General features: G+C 32.3%; 2 protein-coding genes and 2 long non-coding RNA genes across 4 annotated transcripts; 3 read left to right on the top strand and 1 right to left on the bottom strand.

Moving 5' to 3' along the window:
- Positions 1-1,901: 1,901 nt before the first annotated feature.
- Positions 1,902-19,066, bottom strand: LOC139519855 (uncharacterized). The gene is made up of 9 exons (XM_071312132.1): positions 18,881-19,066; positions 10,757-10,924; positions 10,110-10,221; positions 9,538-9,598; positions 8,439-8,551; positions 7,548-7,585; positions 6,838-6,997; positions 5,274-5,386; positions 1,902-2,593 (listed from the first exon to the last, which is right to left on the bottom strand). The coding sequence occupies exons 1-9, from the start codon at positions 18,965-18,967 to the stop codon at positions 2,222-2,224; spliced, it is 1,224 nt and encodes a 407-aa protein (XP_071168233.1). The 5' UTR covers positions 18,968-19,066; the 3' UTR covers positions 1,902-2,221.
- Positions 12,378-16,328, top strand: LOC139519854 (uncharacterized). The gene is made up of 3 exons (XM_071312131.1): positions 12,378-12,490; positions 12,947-13,050; positions 13,671-16,328. The coding sequence occupies exon 3, from the start codon at positions 13,684-13,686 to the stop codon at positions 16,300-16,302; it is 2,619 nt and encodes an 872-aa protein (XP_071168232.1). The 5' UTR covers positions 12,378-12,490; positions 12,947-13,050; positions 13,671-13,683; the 3' UTR covers positions 16,303-16,328.
- A 46-nt stretch (positions 19,067-19,112) lies between the features above and the next one.
- LOC139519856 (uncharacterized) lies at positions 19,113-22,849 on the top strand. Its single transcript, XR_011663696.1, has 3 exons — positions 19,113-19,337; positions 22,135-22,270; positions 22,817-22,849. It is a non-coding gene; the product is annotated as an uncharacterized lncRNA (long non-coding RNA).
- A 2,501-nt stretch (positions 22,850-25,350) lies between these two features.
- LOC139519857 (uncharacterized) lies at positions 25,351-27,371 on the top strand. Its single transcript, XR_011663697.1, has 4 exons — positions 25,351-25,466; positions 25,746-25,848; positions 26,092-26,255; positions 26,980-27,371. It is a non-coding gene; the product is annotated as an uncharacterized lncRNA (long non-coding RNA).
- Positions 27,372-27,808: the final 437 nt, after the last annotated feature.

Here is a 27,808-nt window from a genome sequence, read left to right as displayed (position 1 = left end):
TGTTTTGGTCTGTTTTCCAAGTACTATAAGAAATAAGTCAACTATATTTAGTGTATTGAATGATTGTAATCTTTCTTTACTTATACTATATAGAATAGCTAAAGGTGATCTGTCTAAAAACTTCCCATCAAATAAAAATTCAAAGAGCAGATTGCTCTGAGGGATACGATTGCCATTGTTTTCATTGACACATGTATACATGTACTGTAGCTGGATAATACTATTTTCAAAACTAATTCAACTGCACAACTGTAAAATGTAAATTACGTAATCTGAATAGTTACAAAATAGCCAATCCCAGATACAAGTGTATGAACAATGTACTTAGGCTTATTGTGTTTTATTTTTGTACTATCAATTCCAAGTTTACTTTCCACAGCAGTCACGAGAGAAGGTATTTCACTTCATATCTTATCACCTATTTTCCTACGTTAAGGTTCATGTGGACCCTTTGGCTAAAATGGCCGTATTTTCACCTCAAAATTTACTCTGAGTACAGACAAACCTGCGCATCTGTAAAAAATTATCTCAAGCATTTTATAAGAAACCATGAACACGAGATTAATAAAGCTGATTTGTTTGCATAAAAAATTGAAAATAAGTACAGAATGTGTCCTAGCTCCCACTTGCATAGCATGTGGTTTAATACAAAGGGACAAAACTGCTGTATGATAAAAGTGACGTTAACCAAATTTATACTTGATCTGAGTTTTGAGGTAATAAGTATTATGTATAAATTTCATAACATTTGGTGGGGGCTTTAGTGGTTTATGTACTGGTAGTTCTACTGTAATCGCTAGCCAGTCAATCCTTAGGTGAATTCAAACCCACTTGTGTGGGTGCACTGGACTCTAGCCTTTGTCAGTTTTCCTATCGAAGTTCAGGGGTTTTTTCTGGCTTCCTCAAATTGCCCAAAAGTGGTGTAAAAACACCACCAATCAATCATAACATTTGGTTGAAGCAACTTTATGTTAGAGTGAATGTAAATTACAGTCATTACTCTATACAGTGACACCACCAATATTCAAATTGAAAAGTATTTTGTGGTAATACCCATTGTGTAGAAGTTTCATAACATTTGGTCAAGGCAAACTAAAGTTTGAGAATAATACAAAATTTCATCAAAAAGGACAAGTCTAGAACTCATAAAGAGATGCCACCAAAATTCAAACTTGATCTGGATTTTGTGGTAATAAGCATTGTGTAACTTAAGTTTCAAAACAATTGGTTGAGGCAAACTTAAGTTAGAGAACAGAAACAACTTTGGGACGTACAGACAAGCGTAAAACTTAATTGCTCCTCTGTTAAATAAGCAAGCAATACAATGTCTATCGTGAAATTTGTCTTATTAAAGATTTAGATAAGACAATACAATTTTATCTTAATTCTCCATGTACCAGTTCCAAGTTAGCTACCTGGTTAATAGTTGTATGTTATATGTAGACTGGATGATTTAGAGCTTAACATATTGAAAAGGCACCTGTTTCTTGTTGGCCTATCTCTAGATATATATTGATTACAGTATATTTGTCACTACATCTTATTATTCATACCTAGGCTATATATATAGAGATGCTAAGGCTTTTATATAAGAATAAGTATATCTGGAATAAAACTTTATTAATAAAATATAACATTTACCAATATAAAACATCTTATGAAAATAATGAACTGGGGAAAATGAAATGTGGAACATATGAAACTAATAGCATTTTAATAAAACTTGACAAATAAAACTATTCAACTGTATACATGTATTGATGACTTCATAATGCTGCCTTTCCGATTCTGCTGCATAGAATGATATGATAAAATACGAAACAGTTGTAAATTCTGAATGATGATCAATTAGTAGTAAGATAAAAATTGATTCAGGGAAGCAGATAATTTGTAAGTCATCAAAAGGGTACATACATACTTTTTATGAAGTAATTTGTTCTTTGGTAATTATGGGGTACCAAGTTACCACTTCATACCTTTCGACTGTACATACTACATACAAATAGCACTAAGACATACACATACATATACTAGAACAATTCTTCATCAATGTTTGAACTATAAAAAAAATTATTCTTGCAAATTAATTTGAATATATCAAAGCATCTATATACACATAATTACTGCACCTGCAATTATGACTAAAGTCAATCAAGTGTCTCAAGCATGCAGAGTAACTATCTTATTAGCCCTTACAAAGATAAATCCGACTCCAAAATCATTAGGCTGCTTCTATTTCATTGACCATTTCTGTCATTGTAGTTTTCTTCTTGGGTTCATCTTTTAAATTTTGTTTAGCATCAGACACATGCACACTTGAATCAGTTCCATTTTGATCACATTTTCCATTTGTATCTTTATCAGTTGTTTTCAGCTCTTTCAAATCCCCCGAGGTCTGTCTGGCCTTTTCTTCTTTTTTAGGGGCTTCTGGTTTTTCATTCTTAATCTTTTTCTGAATTTCATCCTTTCCATCATGTGTTGTAGTTTCATCTATCTGAGAAGAAGATTGTGAACTACTGATCTGACTTGCGGTTTCATCAGAATCAAAACCAGAGTCGCTCTTCATTTCCTGTGTTAAACTTTGTCCATCACCCTGCAATGATAGAAGTTACATTTATCATGTTATCAAAATTGCTATTGGTGGGGAACTATCCAATATTGATTTCTTTTCATTTTTGTAGGTTTAAAGCTGACGTTTATATGTTTTCATTTTAAACCTAATATTTAAACATTTAACACATATAGATTTCTTTCTTTCATGATAATATTCAGTTCTGTGACAAAATTATGGTCTTAATTAATTTCTTACATATTCCTTAATTTGAGATAAAAATAAGATGTGGTATGATGGCCAATAAAAACTCTCAATCACTATATGTCACCGTACGGCCTTCAAGAATGACCATTTGACATTGAGTATGTTTTTGAACACTGTATATAGGTAAATAACAGGGGCGTAGCTTACATTGAGGCAACCGAGACAGTTGCCTCGGTAAAAAAAAATAATATATTTTCCTTCACTGTATTTTCTTTTAAATGATTATTGCAGCAAACTGGCTACTAAACAATAATGTAGCAACTTGTAATGTCTTGTTGGCGCGGTTACTGATGTATACCCTTTACGAATTATTCAAGACTTATGGGAACATTTGAATTAATTTTCCCTCCTCTACTTGGAAATACCCTTTACGGTACTTTTCTGTAATTCAAGTTTGTCAGAGTAAAAGGAAATCGACAACAGATTTATTTTGTCCTACCCATTGCAAGCGAAAACAATGAGTAGAATAGATGAGGATGCAACTCACGAGTCACCCATTCTAAGCATTCAAACCCTCATTTATAACCGTTGACATGTTCCCCTACGACTATGTTCATTGACTTTGGTACTAAACAAAACAAAATATGCATTTATATATTATAGTGCACAGAAAATAATTTATATGTTGTGGTTCTCAAGTTTTATTCTTGCTATTTTAAATTCATAGTACGTTTTCACAAGCAGGGAATTTAAAATATTTAATAAAAGGAATCACTAATTCCAGAGAAATATGTCTGTTAGTTAATACATAATGTCAGTTTATGTATATAAAAAAAATCAACCAAATACTGTTCATTTATAATGAAGACTTCAGAATAAAGTAAATGTTAGTTATTCGTTGGTTGTCATGTTCATCGTGAATGAAAAAAAAAGTTAAAAATTATTCAATATGTAATTTCAAGACCTTCGAAGGAATACACCACTAAAACAAGTGCCGTGCTACACTTTACATGTAGCATATGTTTTTCTCATAGTTTATCCTGAAATTCGTTTGTTCAATCCAGCTGTCATTTTGTGGTGATTATCTATTATTCGTTGATTCGTGACCTACTACCAAATAAATGATCATCACAAAACTTGTTACAAATAAACCTGAATATTTGCGTTTGTTTTTTTCTTCTGTATTGAACATTTTGTACAGGTTTCTTCTATCCACCAAGCAAGGTCATAATTTCTTGTGATATGACGTGCGAGGTACAGCCAACTATATTAGAGTGTACTACTGCTTGGAAATATATTGGGAGCCATTAGGCATTTGAGCTGGCTTTCTGCTGGGAACAGTATGTCAATATACAGTTAACGCTTGATGTCTCGAACTCAGTCGACTTGAAATTTCGGATGAGTCGAAATTTTGGTTGATTCAAACTAAATTTACGGTCCCAAGGTTAACAAAAGCATTCAAAATTTATTATTTATCTCAAACTAATAAGAATATGTCAAAAGATGACCTCCGGAATTTAAATGGATTGAAGAGTTAATCTGACTATACACGTGTAATTTCCGGTCACTGACCACTGTATTAAAAGATTATCTTTTATAGAATGTTTATAAACAATTAGTGATACATTGTTAATGTTCATGAAAAAGTATTTAAAATGTTTACAAAAACAATTAATTGAGATTTACACTAATGAGCTTGGATGTGTATAAAGTGAGGATTAAGACTTCCGTTGATGATCACCTAAAAAAAAACTACTCAATCAGCGTCTTTTATCATTGTTGTATTTCTTTTGAAAAGAAAGAGTGAGATGAAACAAAATAAAGAGAAATCTAAATTTTCTAAATTCTCTTGTATCCGAGAATAAACAATTTTGTCAACTTTAAACGACCTAAATAACGCTAAGATCGATTGGAAATTACTCTCTCGGACAACCATAAGAAAAATTGTAACTGAAACAATTGAATAAGTAATAATAATGTTATTATAATAATGAAAGACCATGACATAAAAATACATTGATCTGATACCAGAATATCGATCCCCTTCCCATATTCATCCGGATTTATTTAAGCTTTACCAAGCTAAGCAAGAGTTGTGCCCCTTGGTCTGTCAAACTTCCGGTTTTCGTTTGAGTCAAACTAAGTGTATTTTGAAATATTTCTCTTGTCCGGCTGACTTCGAGATAACAAGAGTTGACTGTATATATGTTCCTGCTTTCTGTAACTGCTAGCAAGTCAGGAAACTGACTTTTCATTGGTTGTCTAATGTGCTATCTTTATGTATTTTGTTATTTTTATAGCATTGAGCATAGATGGTAAGGCATATAATTAACAGTATTATGATGAAGTAACATTGAACAGCAACTATTTTTAACGATTTTTTCTTGTTCAAATTGTAAAAATCTCTATCGCTTCAGGGGGGCCCCTTGACCCCCTGCCTCGGTATAAACAGAAGGCAAGCTACGCCACTGATCAAAATGAGCATAAATTTTTCTACATTCATAGTATTTTTAACCTCAAAAGTCCATGGTGGTGGTGGTTGATCGGTGCATCTTCTTAAAGCAAATTTCCACACCAAAAACCCAGACTGACCAGTTGTTGACCAATATTTCTCTACAGTGTATAACCCTTAAAAATAAATAATGTACAAATATTTTTATGTATTATTAGTCACATAGTGTGCTAGTGACCTAATACGGTATATATGGAGTCAGTAAATTCCATATGGGGTGAGAGCGAAGCTTGAATCCCCATATGGAATTTAATGACCTCATATATACCGTATTACGCCATTAGCACACTATGTAACAAATTTATCTTACAGACTATCTTATGTTAACATGTAAAATTTAGACTTGTGAGCTATCAAAATGAGCAAGTCTTCGTTACTGTTAGCATTAAGAAAGTAGCTACTTCCATTGATCCTACAAAAACAGATGCAAACAATAACAACTTGTTAGGTTAATATGTGTTTTATGAATTTATTTCAATCTTAATCATCAATTTTTTCATCTGTTGAAACTTTTGATATTTTTCTCAGTACCGTTTTGAATTTAATAAAGGGAAGTAACACCACTACTTACAGTTTATAAAATATGCCCCGCCTCCCTTTTACCTTATATGGAATATACAGGGACGTAACACCACTACTAACCGTGAATGAAATAAGGCCCCCCTCCCTACTAACCTAATATCAAATATACAAGGTTTCCACGAGGACGCTATTAACCAATCATATTCCTAGAAATGTATAGGAGGTAAGATAAAGAAAATTTAGACATTTAATATAGTATGATATAGCTTGAGTCAAAGTACATTTTTTATGGTTTATAGTATTAGAATATCGATTGTATCAATTTATATAAACATAAAATAAGTGATAAAAAAGAATTAGCTTATCATGTTTATTGTAGGAAATGCAAATCTTTTATGTGGGTATCTTATACTTATTTACTTACTATTTTGTATTAAGGTATAGAACTGTTAGATGCTTCTAACATTATATGGTTATATGTTTTACACTAAATGTAAATCCAAGATTAAAAGTGGACTACTTTTTTATTGCCTTCTATTTCCCCTGGATAGATGGTTTCACTTTGTAAACAGGGACCCTTAGCCTGATCCTGGACGACTAAGGTAATTGTACACAGGAAATATTTAGGAATAAAACGTTTATATGTCTTAAAAAAAAAAAAAAGATAAATCTATATATTCAGGTTAGGTAAAAACAAAATTTAAGTGTTTTATTCAACATAACAAAGAAATGAGTATTTCATCTTTGTCTTCATGTAGCTGTAAACAATGGCCTTTGATAGTCTTGTATGATTTTTAATTTTGGTTAATTTATGTTTCGAAGTTTAGTATGACATCCGTTATCACTGAACTAGTACACATTTTTGATTAGGGGCCAGCTGAAGCACACATTGGAAGAGAGGGATTTTTTTGCCATTGGAGGCCTTCAGCTGTTTTTCGCTCTTTTTGGTCGGTTATTTTCTCTGTTTGCAGGAAGGTATACAAAATATATATACATTTTTGGTTTAGGTCACCATCGAGCCATAAGCACTTTTAAAAAAACAAACCATCATATCTGTATCCATCCTCTGGTGCAAACTGACTGAACTGCTGTAGTTTATATCCCCTAATCACTCTGACTGGGTTTCCAGTTTCTACATTACGACTCAATGCAAGATTACCACGAGTCAGCGTCTGATCTTTAGACTGTGGTGCTGTTCTCAGATTCTATAGAAATGTAAAACTTGTTTTAATACTAGTATTCACATCACTACACTGTTTTAAGATTTTAAAAGTACCTAATGGTGCTTATTTTGAATAGTATCAGTGCACATAATATCTATGACTTGATTAACTGTTTTTCTATTACCCAATACATTTTTGTTCAACCACTCATACAACCAGATTGTAAAATTAAAATACAATTGGGACCTTTAATTTGACCAGTTGCTATAAGAGCTAATACATAGATGATCACTTATGTATTTTAAAGTTTTTTAGACTTTAAAGTCTATCAAGAGGCTGTCTCATTACTTCACGTATTGATTTTATTTTTGTAGTGTTACTGAGATAGTTGTTGCAAAACTTATTAAACCGACATAAAGGCTTCAGTTTTTATCTTGGAAAGTAGCATTACTGGTATACTGTTTAAATTAGTATGGTATGACAATAGCTTAATTAGGGCTGCAAGTCCAAAATTTTATAGAGCAGCTGGATATTTTACATTTATCAGGAGTGGCACTTTAAGGTAGGAGTATAACTTAAGCCCATATTTTACCTTTGGTTTGTTGGCCGTCCCTTTCAAATCTCTGCCTCCTGCAAAATATCAATTAATTAAATTAAAGTTCTAACATGCCAACATGGTCAATATTACCAGATAACTTTCTAAATTTTCTTCCACAAAACATTCTAGGAATATTTCTGCATTGTTGACCTGAAAAGGTCTTCCCTGCTTCTAAGATTTTTTTGTGTTGCTGTCTAGCTCACCTATTCCTTTTATTAATATCAATTTATATTATTACTGATTTCTTTATTAGTTTATATTATGTACATTCTTGAAAGTGTGAGTACGCATTTACTGAAGCAAAAGTCATTGTGTATTATTTCAATCAGTGTTTTTTTTTCTTTTTTTCCCCATGAAATTGACCTTTAAAATTTGTTATATATAGTTAAGAGAACTCTTTTGTTATTTTGTCCATTTCCTCTTAACTGTTTGCTTTTGTCTGCATGGTGATTTACACATGTAACATTAATTGGCAAACTAGCTAGATTTATAAGCATAGAACCAACTCTGATAAGACCTTATAGGATTAAGAATAATTTAGTGTAAATTGGACAAACTAAAGTGTGTTAAAATTGAGGGCATATAAATAACCCATCAAAAAGTAAGAATTTAAGAATCTTTTTGATTCCTTTAATTTGAACATTTCAACATTAGTCACTGTAAGTTATTGCTCTGTTTTTAAATATGGGTAAAATGATTGCATGTTGCCATGTTTTTATATATTGCTTACAAAAGTAGTCAAACTAAAACATGGTCTATCAAAAAAATAAACTACCCAAAATAATCCTATTAAAAGCAGTTCATATTTATGCCTTAATAAAAATATATAAATCATTTAAAAATTTCATTTTATAGTAACGACAGAAATAACAGAGATGTAATTACCTTCTCCTGTGTAAGTAAAACAATCTCCCAAGTCAATATTGTCTTCATATCCACCAGAGAGAGCAATAGAAAAAGATCCATCTTGTCCAGCATGGATTCCTGCTACCGTAGGCCTAGAAATCACAAAATATTTATCTAAAAGATAATTATCAGGGGAAATAACTATGGCTTTACCATAACAAACATATCTTCTATGTTATTTGGTTTCTGGTGGAGACTGGTTGTTTCATTGGCAATAATGTCACATCTTCTTATTTTAATATAACATACCTATTACAATGTACATTCAATATGTGTTCTATACCTGTCCTGGATGTTGCCATAATTCAAGATTTGAATAGATAATTAATAACAAAATATATATATTCAAAATCTTTTCTTTGAAATTGGAGGTTAATGGACTCAATGAAGATTTTTCGTTTGAGCTAAAATTATAAAACAGGCAAGTTTGCCATAGTCTGACCGACCTGATTTCATATGATTTGAAAATTTCTTTAATCTCCATTCACCTAAATCTTAATTTCAATGTGATTGGAACAAATAAAAATAAATTCACCATTCTTAAAAGGATTTCTATAATATTCTGACTCTGGATGATAAATAATGGAAGTAAGTATGGTGATACAGGTATCATACAAGTAAACCAAACACATATTAAGCTAGGAACCATATTTTGTTTGAAAATCAAGCAATAATTTGAGCATCAAAATCTCAGTGTGGTCCTTGTATTGGATTTTGTAAGGAGTTTCACTTTAGCTCTAAACTTCAACATTTCTACTTCTAACATTATAATAAACAAACATAAAATTTTCAAATAATTTTTTGTTTAAGGCCAAATAAAAATATATGTGTGGTTCCAGTCACCCTAACCTACCCTACTTTTTAGTCGTAATATTAGCCTACCCTAAAGATTTTTTTGTCATTTTCCATTAAGCACTGTTAAAGTCAGAATGTTGCTCCCATAGACTCAATGTAAAAAAAAACATAAAAAAAAAAAAAAAAAATCCCTACCTACCTTCCCTAATTTTTTTTTACATGAACTGGAACCACACATATTATTTTATTTGGCCTAAGCATTATTAATGAGAACATCCAATACCTATGTATGCCATCACGACAGCATTCCATTCTTGTGGCCCATACTGTTCCAACTTCCACACCTAAAATGCAAAGAAAACAACATGGTAAATCAAATTTGTAAATGATAAAATATACCGTCTGAACAGAAACAATGGACACTTGTCCAAATAAGAGAAATTATGTTTTCAATTATCATTGTAATATGAGTGTACTTTTAGCTATGTGTTACCATATCTTATCAATTAACCACTACTATGACAGACAGACTATTACAGTACTTATAGAAACATGACCTTCAGTCGACTTATAAATGTCTACTGTTTTTGCATAGTTAGTTATCTGTCTCTAGACTTTCATTTAGGATAATTTTCTCTTGTGTAGTTAATACATGAATAAGTTTTCGGCAAAAAAAAACCCAAAAACATTGAAGAAAGAGAGAACATTTGTATTGCAAAACAAGATGATGCCACAAATTAAGATGCTTTGACTTTTTTAACTTTAGTTGACAGAAATGTTTCAATAATTAGACTAACAAATGAACAAGAAAAACAGGTATGCCTCTTCCTAAGAAATTTGGATATAACATATTACCTGGAACTGCTCCGTAAAAATTTGGTCTATTTGGTGCAACTTTGGACGGTGCATCATTCTCATCAATCCATTGGTCAACTTCTTCCTTTAATTCTGTTTCTGTTGGCACTTCCTTTAATGCAAGCCAAAATATAAATAATCCTGTCGGTTTGTAAATTCAGACTTTTTATATGCATCTCAATATTATATTTTTATACTTATGAAACTAACAAAAGTTAAAATTTTTATTTATAATAGATACTAGATTCGTGCACCAAGCACAGTTTATGCAAATTTTGTTAGTTAGCTATAACCATCATTTTGAAACTCAATATATATATCATTTATAATTTTTTTTTGTTTTGTTCATCTTTTGGATATTTCGAAGATTGTGCTCGATACACTTTGCTTTTTACTTTTTCTAATAAGAAGTGAAAACCTACCATCTGTTACTTAAATCTCACAGATTAATTTTTATCAATATATATCCCAATATGGCTTTAAAACAAATAAAATAGTTCAACAACATGAACAATGTATATATTAAACAACAAAAGAAAGAGTTATAATTGCACAATATATATATTAAGTCCTTCAAAATGCATGGCTATCATTCCAATTTATAGATATCAGAATTGCTTTTGTGGAAATTTCCTACATATATGTACCTTTCCCTTAACACGAGCTGAACGTCTACGACTTCCCCTCAAAGATCCAGAATTTTCTGGATCTAATTCAACCTGCTTCTTTGCTGGTCGACTAGAAGTGCTGTCTTCTGCTTTTCTCTTGTTACCACGGATACCCTTCTTGAAGCTGACTTTCGGCAAGGATTTGTACTGAAATTGAAAATCATCTTGATCAAGATTTTCACTTTAACTGGAAAATACAACTCTTTAAGTACAATATGACATAAATTTCTAACCCTCTCACTGTAAAAGAAGTATCCCATTAGGTCAATGTTGTTTTCCCAGAATTCCCAGAATTAAATAAAATTTAAATTGCATGATCCATCTTTTTTCATACTTTGTTATTAAATCTCAGTGAATGTTGGTTTGTCCACAATAAAATTTCCCTCCTTGAATTATTTATGAGATCTTATAATAAATATCCATTGCTGAAACTACTTTTTATCCAAATTAGCTTGACTGGTAGCATTTCTGCAGCAGTTATTTTTAAGGTGGTAACCAGGCCAATACTTCTTCCATCAAAATAAATAGTTATGCTATTTTTACAATGTTTTCAGGGATTTATGGTTAAATATGGCTGGTTAAAACATATTTTAATTGTTTGTATTTCATTAGCGTTTCACGTTTTTTATGTAGATAAGACCGTCAGCTTTCCTGTTTGAATGGTTTTAAACTAGTCATTTATTTTGGCCCTTTTAAGCTTACTGTTCAGGTTACAATGTATCAAATAGAATTAAAATGTACATAGATGCAGTCATTTTATGAAGGGAACATGACATAGAGATAAAAATAGATGGCTCTCTGTGATTGGTTGTTAAACATGTAGAATTTATATATTTTTCTTCTGCAAAGCATTATGAATGAAGTTTCATGCAAACACAAATTTGTCCTTAAATGAATATGATGAAGGGCCGGAAATGTTTTCTTTATCATGTTTATGTTGATCAAAATTACATGAATTAGAGATTTTCTGCGAAATAGTAAGGTATCGTGAAAACCCCCAAAATTCACCAAGAAAAGCCATGGGACCATATATATTTTTTTAAAGTGCCGTAAAATCACAAATAGATATCGAGCTTCAATTAGACAACAGCAGTTTTTCCATAATTATTTTATTAAAAACGCCTTTTAAGGAGATAATTGCTAAAAATAGCATTGCCGGCAATGAGGCCACCATTTAGTACTTTATATTTTTCTATAGTGTGAGCCAATGCTTTGTGTTGAAGACAGTACTTTGACCTGTAATAGTTTACTTTCACAAATTGTGACTTTAATGGAGAGTTGTCTCATTGGCACTCATTTCACATCATCTTGTATCATTTTAACAATGGAGAAAAATTATACAAGGAAAGTATAAATTAAGATGGTGTATAAAAAAAACACCAAAAGACGCAATTCATGGCTCTAGGTATTAGTCTAGTCTGTCTACAGAATCAATCTCAACAAATTGCAACAGAAAAGATTTTTTATATATCATATGAGATTATCATAGCACATTACCGTTAAAAAAGTCTAACAAAATCGTACGGTAGGAAATCGGTGAAAATTGAAAATAAAAATATCGGTGATGTGCCTGCCGATTCATGTCAGAAATGGTCCGCCATATTGACAAAGGGAGAAGACTCTTACATATGTGAATTTATAGAAACCAACTGAGAAGCGGATATCACTGAAAGAATCGCTTACATAAATTTATATTATTATAAAAGTATGCTGGTAAGTGTTTTTTTAACATACACTTATGTTTTACGTGTATTTTCATATTCAAAAATGCGTCAAGAAATGAATTAGACATACGAAAGTTCTTGACGCAGGTCAAACGACAAAGATCACTATATTTTTGTTATTTCAAAGAAAATAAATAAAATCAACTACCTTTACATAAAATCAATTAAATTTAAACTAATAAAGTCCTAAATATAGCAATAAAAATAATTTAAAGGGACGTAGTAAGACTCGTCCCTAACGAAAACAAAAAAGTATGGAACGCCAAATTAACAAAAATGGACAGTAAAAATTGCAATTTTGTCGATTTTGAACTAATTACTATAGCCAAAGCATTTATTCTTATCTTCTATTGCATTTTCTTCAAGTAAATAATTTTAAATAATTGTTTCCTTCCTTTTTTAATGAATTATTGTCGAAAATAACTATTTTGTAATTTTATTTCAGCTTTCACTTGACGAAACCTATGTCCGATTTAGCATCATGATTTTATTGGAGCTAACCACAGTCACTGTGCTAATTGTTAAGCACACGGATAATTTCTAAATCAGGTACTATATTATATTTTTCTGCATTGCCTATTTTATTGAAAATATTTTATCACAGTCGAGTCAAAAATATTTGATTGTGTATCTTGTTCTATCAAAAGTCAATTGAAACCAAATTCAAAATGAATGGTCAACTAATCAAATGTACGGAATAGGTTACAATAAACCACAATCGAAAATTTCCAAGAATGGGAATTTTAACATAGTATACTTTTTTTAATGCTTTACAATAAAATTGTACTTAAGTTCAAGATGCTCGTTTCTGTGTGTACTTCGTATAGTTTGTCTTGTTTGTCTTAATGTCCTTTTCGTTTTCTCGGACGCAATTTAAGCCTATTGATTCAACTTTTCTTGTCACCCTTTTTGGCACTTTTCAAATGATTCATTATCTTCAGTAGTGCTAGAATCCATAAGATGTTGAGAAATGGACAAATGAATTACAGTGTATAGACACACTAAAAAAGAAACATCACACGGACAAGAAAACATTATTCATTAAGAGTCGATGTTGTTTATTCTTGTTGTTCTGAATAATATTTTAATGTGTTTTGATATGTTATATGACATATACTATAATGATTAAATATGTAACAACAAATGATTTGTGTACTATTTTTTTTCAGCTACATCTATACTATGGAGAAATGTATTGTGTGCCTAAAAGATGACCACCCAACAACACTGATCAAATTGCGACAAAAAGGTTGTCTTGGAATCATCAAAGCTAGCCAGGAAAGAGGAGACTGTTTGTCCGCATTAGAGGGTAATTTTGTCCATCAACTCTGCAGGAAAACATATACCAATCCAAATGACATAAAGAAATACAAAAAAGAAAAACTTGTTCTGAGAGAAATTCATACAAATACTCCAAAATTACGATCAAAGTCCCATTTTGATTTTAAACATCATTGTTTATTCTGTGGAAATGAAGCAACAGACTCCAAGAAAAAAGACAAAAATGTATTTCAGGTTCGAACTGATGATTTTGAGAGTCGCATACAAGATGCTTGTGATCTTCGGAATGATGATTGGGCAGCCGAGGTTCGCGGGAGACTGGAGAGCGTAAGCGACCTCCATGCAGCGGATGCTGTTTATCACCAGGCATGTAGTGTAAACTTCCGCACGTGCAAAAACACTCCTGTATTCCGTTCTCCCATATCACCAGACGCAAAGCCTGAAAACAAAAGAGGAAGGCCAGCTTTGCAAGAAGACGGCTTCTACAAAACAGTCGACTTCCTTAAACATCATGACGACGAACAGATTTCCATATCAGATCTTGTTGAAAAAATGAACGAGATGTGTGATGGGAATGCTTATAGTCAGATGTATTTAAAGAAAAGATTGAAGCAACATTTTGGAGACGAAATCATTATTACAGACATACCAGGTAGAAAAAGTGTTGTAACTTTACGTGAAACCGTAACTTGTATTCTTCAGGACTATTACCAGAGACCAAGCAATTTAAATCCAGATGACGAAAAGAGAGCTTTGATCAGAGCAGCTGCCAAACTGATAAAAAGCGACATCCGATCTGTAGATACCACAAAGTCTATCTATCCAACTCCAGCCAACATCGCATCAGTTGATAATAATCTATCATACTTACCCGAAAGCCTGCTGTTATTTCTTTCTAACATATTTTCTGAGATAGACCCATCGGTGAAAATAGCTTCCATAGGACAAGCAGTAATGCAAGCCTCACGACCTCGAGCACTTATAACACCGCTTCAACTCGGTCTAGGAGCACAGGTGCATCACAACTTCGCTTCACGATTTCTTGTGTCCACATTGAACAGCTTAGGATTTTGTTCCTCATACTATGAAGTCCAGAAGTTTGAATCAAGTGCTGCAGCTGTACAAGGAGTTGATCTTCCAGGCGATATAAGCAACAGCTTTGTACAATTTGTAGCAGATAACGTTGACCACAACACAAGAACGATAGATGGCCTCAACACTTTTCATGGCATGGGCATAATAGCTGGAATTACGCCTGGTACGAAGAGAACACAACCCATTCCTAGAATAGCTTTTTCTACTGATGAAATAAAGGCATTAGCAAAGATAGAGATCAAATATTACAAACCTCAATCAGATCGTTTGGCTGAATTAAGTTATGCTGAGTTGAAAAACCTAAACACACTGGATAAGACTTTCCGTCTTGACCTGCTGTCGGTTATTATTTGGCCTTTAAAGTATCCAATACCAATGTGGTCTGGCTTCATGCAGATGGTTCAGACGGGAGACTACCCAGGAAAATCATCAGTTTCATTCCTACCTATGATAGATTTGAATGCTTCGGACATGACATGTATTTATTCTACATTGAACTTCGTCGCCAACCAAGCAAAGCGTTATGACATAACAGCGATCTTGACTTTTGATCAACCTCTGTATTGGAAAGCCTCATCAATTGTTGAAAACGAAAATCCAGGAAGCACCTTGAAGTCTATGGTTTTACGATTAGGACCATTCCACACAGAGATGAGCTTCCTTGGCTCAATAGGGAATCTTATGAGTAATACTGGTTTGAAAGAGATGTTAGAACTCATATACGCTCCGAATGCCGTCACGCATATCCTTAGCGGAAAAGCTGTAGCTAGAGCGTTTAGAGGTCACATGTTGGTGGATACAGCACTTTATTGTTTGTTGATTGCAGATATATTTAATATTGACGTATCTAAACGTTTGGAAGAACCCAATTCAACCCTTGAAACAACTGAAATGAAGGAAATTGATGAATTATATTCTCAATTATCCTCTGGAGAGCTGTCAGCTTCAGAAGCGGGTGAATCAGATGTCTTGAAAAACCTAGAAGCAACGGTCCATAGAAAACAGGAAATTTTAAAGCAAAGTCGTACAGCAAAGTTGTGGCTGCAGTATTCAGAAATGGTCCAGGTTTTAAGACAATTTATCAAAGCAGAGAGAACCGGTAACTGGCCTCTTCATTTGCAAAGCATCCAAGAAATGTTGCCTTTTTTGGCAGCATCTGGACATAATCTGTACACGAAAACAGCATACGTCTACTTAATGACAATGCAATCTTTAGACGAAGACCATCCTGATGTTTATGCTAGTTTCATCAATGGGAATCATGTCATCAGACGCAGCAATAGGTACTGGGCTGGAATATCTTCAGATTTATTTATAGAGCAAGTTCTAATGAGAAGTGTGAAAACAGCGGGTGGATTAACGAGAGGACGAGGAATGACTGAAAGCCAGCGTTCACTTTGGCTTATGTCCATGCCAATATGCTGAGACCAATCAAGCTATGCAGGATTTGTCCGGAGTAGGATACTTTTCTAGTGAACAACACAAAGACGAAACACATGCAAGACAAAAGAAGGACACTAATGACATTCAAACTCTTCTCACGTTCTTGAAAAGTCGTAATCCATTCATTGATTCAGAGGTAGACCGTTCACTACGAAACATTGAGACAGGAGTAGTAGCTGATAAAACCGTGAATGTGGATGATGCCAAAAAGGTTGGGACTTCCATTCTACAAGAACTAGTAGGAAAGAATATAGCTGACCACACGTTTAGGAGAAAGAAACAAGCCATTACGCTAGGCAACAAAGTTCAGGCAAAACTTGACGGCGAACCTCTTAGAATCGATTCACAGCTCCTTTTTCAGAGATGCACCACTGCGGCACATGGTATTTTCGAAGATATTTCAGAGATATTTCAATTTGAATTATGTGGAGTTCCTTCGTCAATATTTGAAACCACTGGCCTTCCAAGAGAGCCTCAAAAATCAACCCTTGCCGAATATATGTGGAATTTGATTGGACTTAAACCAAAAGCACCAACTGAAACCCACTTTGTACTTGATGGTGGTTCTCTTATACACCGTTTGCCATGGGCAAAAGGAGCTACAGTTGACACCATATGTATGACTTACGTCAATTATGTTAACAATCACTATACAGATGCAACTGTTGTGTTTGACGGATATCCATCAGTTCCAACTACAAAAGACGTAACTCATTTCAGACGTACTAAAGGAATCCTATCTCCAAAAGTCAATTTTAACAATGACACACCAATCAAAACAAAAAAAGACGAATTTCTTTCAAATTCAGAAAATAAACAGCACTTTATCAATACCCTTAGAGAAAAACTTAAAGACGGACATGTTCAAGTTATCCATGCAGAAGATGATGCTGATCTCAAGATTGTGCTTACAGCAATAGAAAAGTCGAAACAACATACAACTACCGTCATAGGAGAGGACACTGACCTACTCATACTGCTCTGTTATCATTCAAAAGATGCCATAAACAAGATTTACTTCAAATCAGAAGCCAAGCAAAACACTCACAAAATAAAGATTTGGGACATAACAGAGACAAGGAGAAAAATTGGACCACTTGTTTGCAATATTTTGCCATTCATACATGCCTTTAGCGGATGCGACACAACATCTCGTATTTTTGGTCAAGGCAAAGGCACTGTTTTCAAGAAAATAAGTACTAACATTAAATTACAAGATCATGCAGCTGTCTTTTGCCAGGAGTCCAATGTTGAGAGCATTCATAAAGCAGGTGAACAAATATTTGTTGCATTATATGGAGGGTTAATAGATGTTGAAACATTAGATATGCTGCGTTACAGAATATTTGCCTCAAAAGTTTGCGTTGGAAATATATATGTACAAGTGCACACTCTCCCACCAACATCTGATGCTGCTAAGCTACATTGCATAAGGGTTTATCATCAAACGCAAGTTTGGATTGGGAAAGGTGATAAATTAGATCCAAAGGACTGGGGTTGGCATGTTGAGGACAATAAATTGCTTCCAATTAGAGCATTACTACCACCGGCTCCCGAAAAGCTTCTTAGGATAATTAGATGTAATTGCAAATTGAATTGTGACACAAAACGATGCTCATGTCGTAAACACGAAATAGACTGTTCCCCAGCATGTGGGGAATGTCGTGGAATGAATTGTTCCAATACAAGTAACATTACAGAAGCCGATGAACTTGACGATAGGTGAATGCATCAATATGCATGTACATTGCAGAGACATTTAACCATACATTAGGGAGACTTATATCAAAATTGTCTGGTTTTTTTTGTTAATTTGAAACAAAATCAAATATTTTCAATGATAGATTTTTCAGAAACTGTATTTACCATTCTTATACTTTTTGATGATAACGAAAGTAACCAAGTTAAAACAAAGCAAACAATTATTGAACAGTTTAGGCAATTTATAATATTAAATTTAATGTCTTTACTATAAAGCTGCCTTCAAAGTAAAACGTTTGAAAACAGCCATATATGAATCTGAAATATATCGATTTTTTTGCATTTTTTCGTGATTTTATCATTAAAAGGGATAATTCTACCAATAAGTTCTTACTCTGGATTGTAAATTTTACTTCGGAAATGTTCTTTGTAGTTGTTTTAGTCATCTTAATTCGTTTTTGACATTTGTCTGGCTAACATAGTGCTAAAATTCCGATTTTTTAATTTTTTCACAATTTTCATCGATTTTTTGTTAAAATTAATGTTTTTAGCCCAACAATGGGGATTTCCGATCGTACGATTTTTCTAGACTTTTAATATATGATTGCGTCATGCTTTGGTATTACAAAACTGTTGAAACCATTTCTGTTGCAATTTGTTTAGATTTATGCATTATTTGCCGTAGACAGACTAGACTTCAACAATGTTTAATGACTAAATATGAAAAGTTTACAAGAAACAAATAAAAACCTCAACAAATCAAGTGTGTCGCCCTAAAACATATAAAAATAAATATAAAAGGATAAATTATAAGTAATTTCATGGTCACTATGTCAGGCTAATATTAAAAAATAATTACTGGATTGATTAATCCAATCTCAGCCAAAATTCTTCTGTTATCTTCTAGATTCTTCAATCGGACTTGTTCATATTCGTTTGCAGGCATTGTCAACCTCCAATATTCTAACCTGATATTAATCTCAATTCGTGTTTACATTTACAGAATACCATGTGGTATTTTCCCGCCGTTCATCACATGACTTACTGTTCTCGTGTTGCAGGCTCGCATCGTACGATAAACCTAGAGAACTAATCACATGACCCTTCAAAATGGTAGATGTTCCAAAAGTTTTACCGGTTACTTTATTTCTTTCATTTGTGCTTTCTATAAGTGTAAATGCAAGTATTCCTAAAATTCTAAAGGTGGTATGCTTGGAATACCAAAATGGAATGGAAAGAAAGAAGAATTGCCTCCTGACATGTGGCTGAAACAAAAATTGGACCATTTTAATAATGCTACATCATACTGGGAACAAGTTTGTACCATTAAAATATTTTAAATTATTTTATTTTTACCTACTCGTCTAAATTGTGTTAAATAACTGTGGTATACCTGATATATTTCTGTTTTTTATACGACCGCAAAAATTGAAAATTTTTTGGTCGTGTTGGCGTCAGCGTCGTCGTCGTCCGAATACTTTTGGTGTTCGCACTATAACTTGAGTATAAGAAAATAGAAATCATTGAAATTTAAACACAAGGTTTATGACCACAAAAGGAAGGTTGGGATTGATTTTGGGAGTTGAGATCCCAACAATTTAAGGAATTAGGGGCCAAAAGGGGCACAAATAAGCATTTTTCTTGGTTTTTGCACCATAACTTTAGTATAAGTAAATAGAAATCTATCAAATTTAAACACAAGGTTTATTACCATAAAAGGAAGGTTGGGATTAATTTTGGGAGTTTTGGTCTAAACAGTTTAGGAATAATTAAGGGGCCCAAAGGGTCCAAAATTAAACTTTGTTTGATTTCATTAAAAATTGAATAATTGGGGTTCTTTGATATATATGCCAAATCTAACTGTGTATGTAGATACTAAATTTTTGGTCCGGTTTTCAAATTGGTCTACATTAAGGTCCAAAGGGTCCAAAATTAAACTTATTTTGATTTTAACAAAAATTGAATCCTTGGGGTTCTTTGATATACTGAATTTAAAAATGTACTTAGATTTTTTATTATTGGCCCAGTTTTTAAGTTGGTCCAAATCGGGGTCCAAAATTAAACTTTGTTTGATTTCATCAAAAATTGAATAATTGGGGTTCTTTGATATATATGCCAAATCTAACTGTGTATGTAGATACTAAATTTTTGGTCCGGTTTTCAAATTGGTCTACATTAAGGTCCAAAGGGTCCAAAATTAAACTTATTTTGATTTTAACAAAAATTGAATCCTTGGGGTTCTTTGATATGCTGAATTTAAAAATGTACTTAGATTTTTTATTATTGGCCCAGTTTTTAAGTTGGTCCAAATCGGGGTCCAAAATTAAACTTTGTTTGATTTCATCAAAAATTGAATAATTGGGGTTCTTTGATATATGCCAAATCTAACTGTGTATGTAGATTCTTAATTTTTGGTCCGGTTTTCAAATTGGTCTACATTGAAGTCCAAAGGGTCCAAAATTAAACTAAGTTTGATTTTAACAAAAATTGAATTCTTGGGCTTCTTTATTTTTAATATATTAAGTATTGTGCAATAGCAAGAAATTTTCAATTGCACAGTATTCAGCAATAGCAAGAAATCTTCAATTGCACAGTATTGTGCAATAGCAAGAAATTTTCAATTGCACAGTGTTGTGCAATAGCAAGAAATCTTCAATTGAACAGTATTGTGCAATAACAAGTATTTTCAATTGCACAGTATTGCACAATAGCAAGAAATATCTAATTGCACAATATTGCGCAATAGCAAGAAATTTTCAATTGGAGTTATCTTTCTTTGTCCAGAAAAGTAGTTGAATCAACTTAAATCATTGTTTTACACAATATACAATGTATATTTACTTTTACTACCAACTGATAAATTAAAACAACCTTTACCATTCAGTGATAACAAGCACTTTTTTTGCATTTTAATATTTTATGATGTATTTAATTGAGTAGTTATTGTTGCAAACTCCATAAGAAATTTGAATTGAGATCAGTTTTGGAATAAGGGAAAGGGGGATGTGAAAAAAAATTGGGGGGGGGGGGGGGGGGTCAATTTTTCTCATTTCAGATTTCATAAATAAAAAGAAAATTTCTTCAAACATTTTTTAGAGAGGATTAATATTCAGCAGCATAGTGAATTGCTCAAAGGCAAAAACAAATTTTTAAGTTCATTAGACCACGTTCATTCTGTGTCAGAAACCTATGCTGTGTCAACTATTTAATCACAATCCAAATTTAGAGCTTACTAGAACACACCCGTGATATCACGGGTCCGTGACTGAATTAAAGTATATAACTATGCGCAAGCCTTATTTTAGTATTAGTATTGTCATCTGATAAAGTCATGCCGATTATAAGATACACAGTTTTTATCTGCTTTCAAGTCTTTCTGTTTGAACTCGTCGAACTGAAACAATAATATTAATTATTTGGAAAACAAAAGGTCCTGGAATGAAGTATTTTTTAATCAACAGCATTGTCCTATATAAGTTATAAATAAAGTTGAATTCTTTGCTTCGCTGTTTTACGTCATGCCCACTAACAAATTGAAAACTGTACCTATACACCTTATTTTTAGTCCAGATTTTAAGTGTTCGTATTGTTATCTTAGAAAGTCTTACTGATTAAAATACTACAATAGGTAACAATTTGACAATTTAGTAGTGCCAACCCTGTGGTTATGACCCGTGTATATAGCATATTAATCCTGAATACAACGTTTGGTGGTGCGCCTGGCAGATGGGGAACGTACAGATAAGGTAATAGGTAACAGGTGAATATACTATTCATAATTGGTATCGGTAGCGGACTCGACCCGGAACTTCTTAATTATTGGCAATATTAATTACGTGGAAAACAAAAGGGCCTGGAGTTGTGTAATTTTTAATCTACACCTTTGTACTATATTAGTTATATATAAAGTTGACTTCTGTGATTCGTCGTTTTTACGTGATGACGGCTGACAAATTGGACCTCGTAATTTTAGTATTATAGATTGTTTAATGAGAATCCTGTATGCCGCTACTCTTTCCATAAAAGCGCATGTAATTACACGTGTCCCACCAGACTTCATTTACCAGTGATTTCAATCACTTGATCTATGTAATTTGGCTTGTGTTTTTGCAGAATATTTAGATGTAGTATCTAAAGCCTTAGACACAACTGGTCCAATGTGTAATAAGATGGTTCAAACAGCACACATGACAGTTGGCAAGATGCTTCAGACAGACTCAGGAAGAAAGCAACTGAAAAAACTGTTCAAGTTTGTATTTCATTTTATGTCATTGTGTCAATGTTTTGATGATGCAGCCAAAGTATTTGAATTTTGTTCATCTTACCTGACTTAAAAAATAAGTGTGAGCTCAGCAGTTGTGTTAGCAATAGTCAGCCCTTTTTATTGACTTTTTCATACTTAAAAAAAATAATCTCCTTTGAAATGCCTTGAGATGATTGCAACGAAAGCTTGAAAAGGGTAATGTAGCTAAGAACCTTCATTAAGGAATTCATTGCCAAATGCTGTTCTAGATTCTGATTGAAAATACTTTAAAAGTTTTGAACAAACCAACTGTCAGATCTTTCACAGCTGTAGGACTATAATGTCCTTTTATATTGACAGCATTACAGTAGTCCATAATGGAAAATCACATTTCTTTATTCATTTTCAGCTAAATATGGCCAGAATTTTTTTTCAATTTCATCTCACATTATTTTGGTTAAATAAAATATATCATTTACTTTCTTTACACCTGTGCAACTCCACATGTTTCTTTTATTCTCAGTTTTTTAGAAGAAATTTGATATTTTGTAGGTTGTGTGATGATATAGATATTGCCAATACCAAGGATGTAGCTAACTTTTACTCTAATTTGGCTGGTAACTTTGAAGGTGTTGTACAGTACAATAAGGATAACAGGGCTTTTGAGGTTTGTTTCACTTCCTACAAATTTAAATCAAAATAATAATTTATTCACCATTATATTTTTCTTTTAATTACCAGTGTTCATGGAAATAGAGGTAATAGTAAAAAAAAAAATAATAACTTTAGCAAGGCATCTTTTTTTTAATAATTTTATGCAAGAAAGAATGATTTTTTTTTTCTTATCTAAAAAAAGGGTGTACAAATGTATATACCCCTCAACATTAAAAAAATTATATAGCAATATGGGATAACATGGTTCCAAAGCATCTTGATACTGTCCTAATCTTGTGTTTACTCTGTTATTTTCAAAAATATAATCCATAAATTATTTGGTGACAGTTTAATAGTGAAAAACATTTACTCTTTCCAGTTTTTACTCATAGTGATTAGCAAAATGTAACAACCTGTTTGTTGTCTGAATATACATATATATATATATATATATAAGTACGTCTGAGTCAGTGACAACTCTACAACAGATTTTTCCATCGGATCACCAGCAATGATGGTGATACATGGCTGTGTACAATATGTATATACAACTCGTCTAAACATCAACCCAACAATGTTAGATCTGTAAATTTTCTTTCGCAAATTTTTATTCTTCCCTCGCTGGGATTCGAACCCATGCTACTGAGATATCGTGACACCAAATCGCCTGCACTGTAGCTGTCCCACTAGACCACACGACCACCTGGGCTTCACAAAAAATAAAGCTTTCGCTGGCCGTGTGTTACCTTTCCTCGTCAGTTTTAATCGAGCGGCGTACTACAGTACATGATATATAAGGCATGGAGATGTTATTGTTGCAGATTAGCTCAATTACTGTTGATAAATTATGTAACTTAATGAAATGTGTAGGCAGTGGTGATCCTATTAATAGATATGCAGCTGTTAACACTTTGATGTTGACTACATATTCAGAAAAATGTATGGATTTTTCTTACAAAAACATGATAGATGATCTAACCAAAACTGACTGGAACAGTAGTGCTGCAGAAGGTGGTATGAACCAAATATGTGTATAACTTCTCATGTTTGAAATGTTCATGTTTTTGCTTTCTTTTTCCCCCCAATATTTAGTTTCAATTTACCAATAGAAAGGGATCATGCTTAGCCTAAGTTTTTTTTATTCAAAACTCTTGTTCTCTTAAACCTATTAGAAAGAAATATCATTTTCAGAAATATCTTTTTGATCTACTATCCTTTGACCATCCAGTATGGCAATCATAAGTCTTGCAGGTGAATTATGGAATATATGAGGGAAAATTTTGTTAAGAACCTGTCTGATCCAAAATGTTTTATCAACCCTGAAACTCTCCAGTTGAGGACAAGTATTTAAGGGGGCTTGCGGGTATAAATCATTTTTTTTTCTAGTATAGGATTTCGCTATATTTTTTTTATAAATGAACTTTATCATATACTTAATAGAAAAATGAAATAAAAAATGGGGTCACCATTCATTTAATCTCACAATCTGCCTCTGAAAGAAGCATACATTTTTGTTAATATTATTTTTCTGTTGAACTAATAAGAGAAATAGAGATAATATCGAAATAAAATAAGAACTAAATTACAGAAATCGCTTAAATTTTACAATTATTTAGTTTATGTACAGCTTATTTTCAAACAATAATAAAAAGCATAGGTCACGGACATGTTATAAATGATATATCAATTTTAATGCCAAAATATGGCAATTTTGCAGCAAAGGGAGATAATTTGGAGCTTTTTCAATGCTATAACCATTTTAAAAGTCATCTGGGGACAAACCGAATCGATTTTTTAGGGTGATTTTTGTACCATATCATAGGTTAATAACTATTTGTGTAATAAATCAAATTTGTAATGAAAAAAAACAAATGTTTGATTTTTTGCTGAAATTTTTGTCCCCTCCTTAAATGGCATATTTTGATTATTTTCTGGTCAGAAAATATACAATTACGCATAAATGATAGATAATATAATTTTTTTATTTGAAGTACCTTATTGAATTGACTTAAACACCAACCTAATATACCCTACTTACTAACTACAGGAAAGGAGTGATATGAGAGACTGTACTTCTGAAATATTGAGTCTTTTAATTTTCAAACCATAGAAAATAATACTTCAAGTGACATATTATATGATGTTTCATAATGAAACAAATTTTATTTAAAAGCAAATAAAATGTATAAAGTAAGACTTTCAATTCAAATTTGAGACACCACAGATACTACAAAAGTCTTATATTTCCAATAATTGGAAAACAAATTAACTGTTTTCATATTAGATATAAACCAGCTGAAGGTATGTGAAATGCCAGTCATACATATTACTATGTAAATAATATCTTGTGAAAATATACACCAAGGCAATATGTAATGTTTCAGATTAGAAATTTGTTAATGTCATAACTGTTTATATAATAATTATTATTTTTTTCTCTCAATTTTTATTCTGTCCAGGACTCCAGTGGATGTATCAGACCTGTAAAGTTTTGATTTTATCAGACATCAGATCTGAAAGATCAATCATTTACTGGTTTTCATTTGAAGTAAGCAACTTTCATATCTAGTTTATACTGTTAAGATAAAGAATAAAGTTTGCAATAAAAACCCAACTTTGCTTTGGCCTTTAATGGAAGAAATGTTAAGGAACAAAATTAAACTGTTAGAAATCAAATATTATTACAAAGCTTGATCTGAAGTATTCCAAATAATAAAGAAAGGAAATACCTTTATTTAATGATGAATCTAGACCAGCATATACCCAATGTTAAAAGTATATAAACTTATTTTAAGCACACAAAAAAACGTTTGATTTATACTTTCAGTTTCTCTATTCAGCAGTGTGTTGATATATTTGGAGCCAAATTTAATGCTGATTTAAGGGAGCTACCATTTGATTTTTATGGGGGGGCTAGGATGAAAAATTTTGTCCTGCATCTTTTTTTAGTTGTAATCTCTGTCCTGCCTTTTTATTTTTCACTCTATTCGGTCCTGCCTTTTTTTTTATTAGTTTATCCTGACTTTTTTTACCTAAATTGTCATCCTGCCTTTTTTTTTGGCAAAGTGTCTCATCCTGCCTTTTTTTTAACTCAAAACTCCTGTCCTGCCTATTTTTTTCAAATTTCATCCTAGCCCCCCCCCCCCCCCCCCCCCATAAAAATCAAATGGTAGCTCCCTAATACAGAAAGGGATCAACAGAACAAACACTAATTATGGAGCATATACCATGAAGCCTACAAAACTGGTCTTCCCTTATGGTTCTATAGATCCATGGCATGCTCTTAGTTTTACTACTACCAGTGCAGATCAGCATTTCACTAGTATCTATATTGACGGTAAGTTATTTTTGCCTACATTTCTTGATAAGGAATCATTCAATTATTCCAAATTATCAAAAGCTTTAATTATTGTTTCTACTCAGAATTTGCTACCCTTACAATTGAAAAAATATAAATTAAGAACTTGACATTCAGTCAATGTATTTGAAATTCCATCTACATGTAACATAAATATTTACTATTGTGGTCATGTCTTTCCTATAAAATTCCTGAAAATGAATGCATGAAAAGAAATAAGCTTTTTAAAGCATCTATACAGACCGATATTCTTTTTATATGGCCTCAATAAGTCATGTTTGACTCTTTGCAGATGACACCATTGTTTTTTTAACAATATCATCTCTTACTGACTGTCTTACCCTTCAATTGAATTTGAAAAAAAATTGGACAGTTGGATAAAAATTGGACAGAATGGTTTAGGTCATTTAACTCAGAAAAATGTGAAATCGTCCACTTTTACTTTTTTGTACTGTTTCATTACCATGAATTTTCACTATTAGGTCAATATATTTGTAAGGTATTCCTTTTTATAAAGTTTCATGTAACCGTGATGTTTTTTTTATAGATCATGGTTCGTGTGAACATTTATTATGCCTATATTTTTAAAGGCCTTGATAAAAACACTTTCAACATAAAATTTACACATTTGACCTATAAACCTGTTTAGAAAATTTATGTTTTTATATTGTTCTCTTATACATAACCATTTTATATTGTATAGGTACGGCCCATTGTGCTAACATGTATCCATCTACCCCAGCTGATCCACCACAACTAACTGAGTCGAGAAAAACAATAAACACTCTGATTGGTCAATGGCTAACCACATGACAACCCAATGGTAGCGTTGCATAAAATATTATACACGTGGTATAACAGTATATATAGCAGATGAATTTAAGAATGAATGCAGTTCTCAGCTAGGATCACAGTCAAAGAGATGATAATAATGAATACAGAACAGTGATTCTGTAAAAGATTTTTTATAGTATATATTATATGCATTTTGATAAATTTGCCAATTCTTATTTTTACCTGAATGTTTATTTTTACATTTATATTTATATAATTCTCAATTGTTTTGTTGATTAAAATGTTTTCATGTAAGCTTAACATTACTAAATTGTTTTTTGCAAGCCATAACTATTTACTATACTGAATTTGGTGGTACATTAATAAAATGGACATGGTTAAGATGTACATGAGGCAACGATGTCATGACGGATTCGATTGATTGCTGATTGCATTACATTCAGTGGCATATATTTCAAGAATATTCAGGACAAAATCAAATTAACAAAAAATAAAATCCATAGGGCCTGTGATAGCAAACGTCCAAGAAGAAGCTTGAGAAATTAGTACTGCCACTGGAAAAATGAGGGTGTAGTGACTGAAATTTGTCTTTGTGGCATGTAACCTACTGACTCCATAAAAGAGTTGTTGCAAGGGTTCTTAATGTGTTGCTCTTCACAAGGTATCAGATTTAACATCTCAATTTGATTAAAAGTGGCGGCATATAAAATTGAGAATGGAAATGGGGAATGTGTCAA

Source organism: Mytilus edulis, chromosome 4 (assembly GCF_963676685.1).
Source record: "Mytilus edulis chromosome 4, xbMytEdul2.2, whole genome shotgun sequence".
Taxonomy (NCBI): domain Eukaryota; kingdom Metazoa; phylum Mollusca; class Bivalvia; order Mytilida; family Mytilidae; genus Mytilus; species Mytilus edulis.
This window is presented reverse-complemented; position numbering and strand designations above follow the sequence as displayed.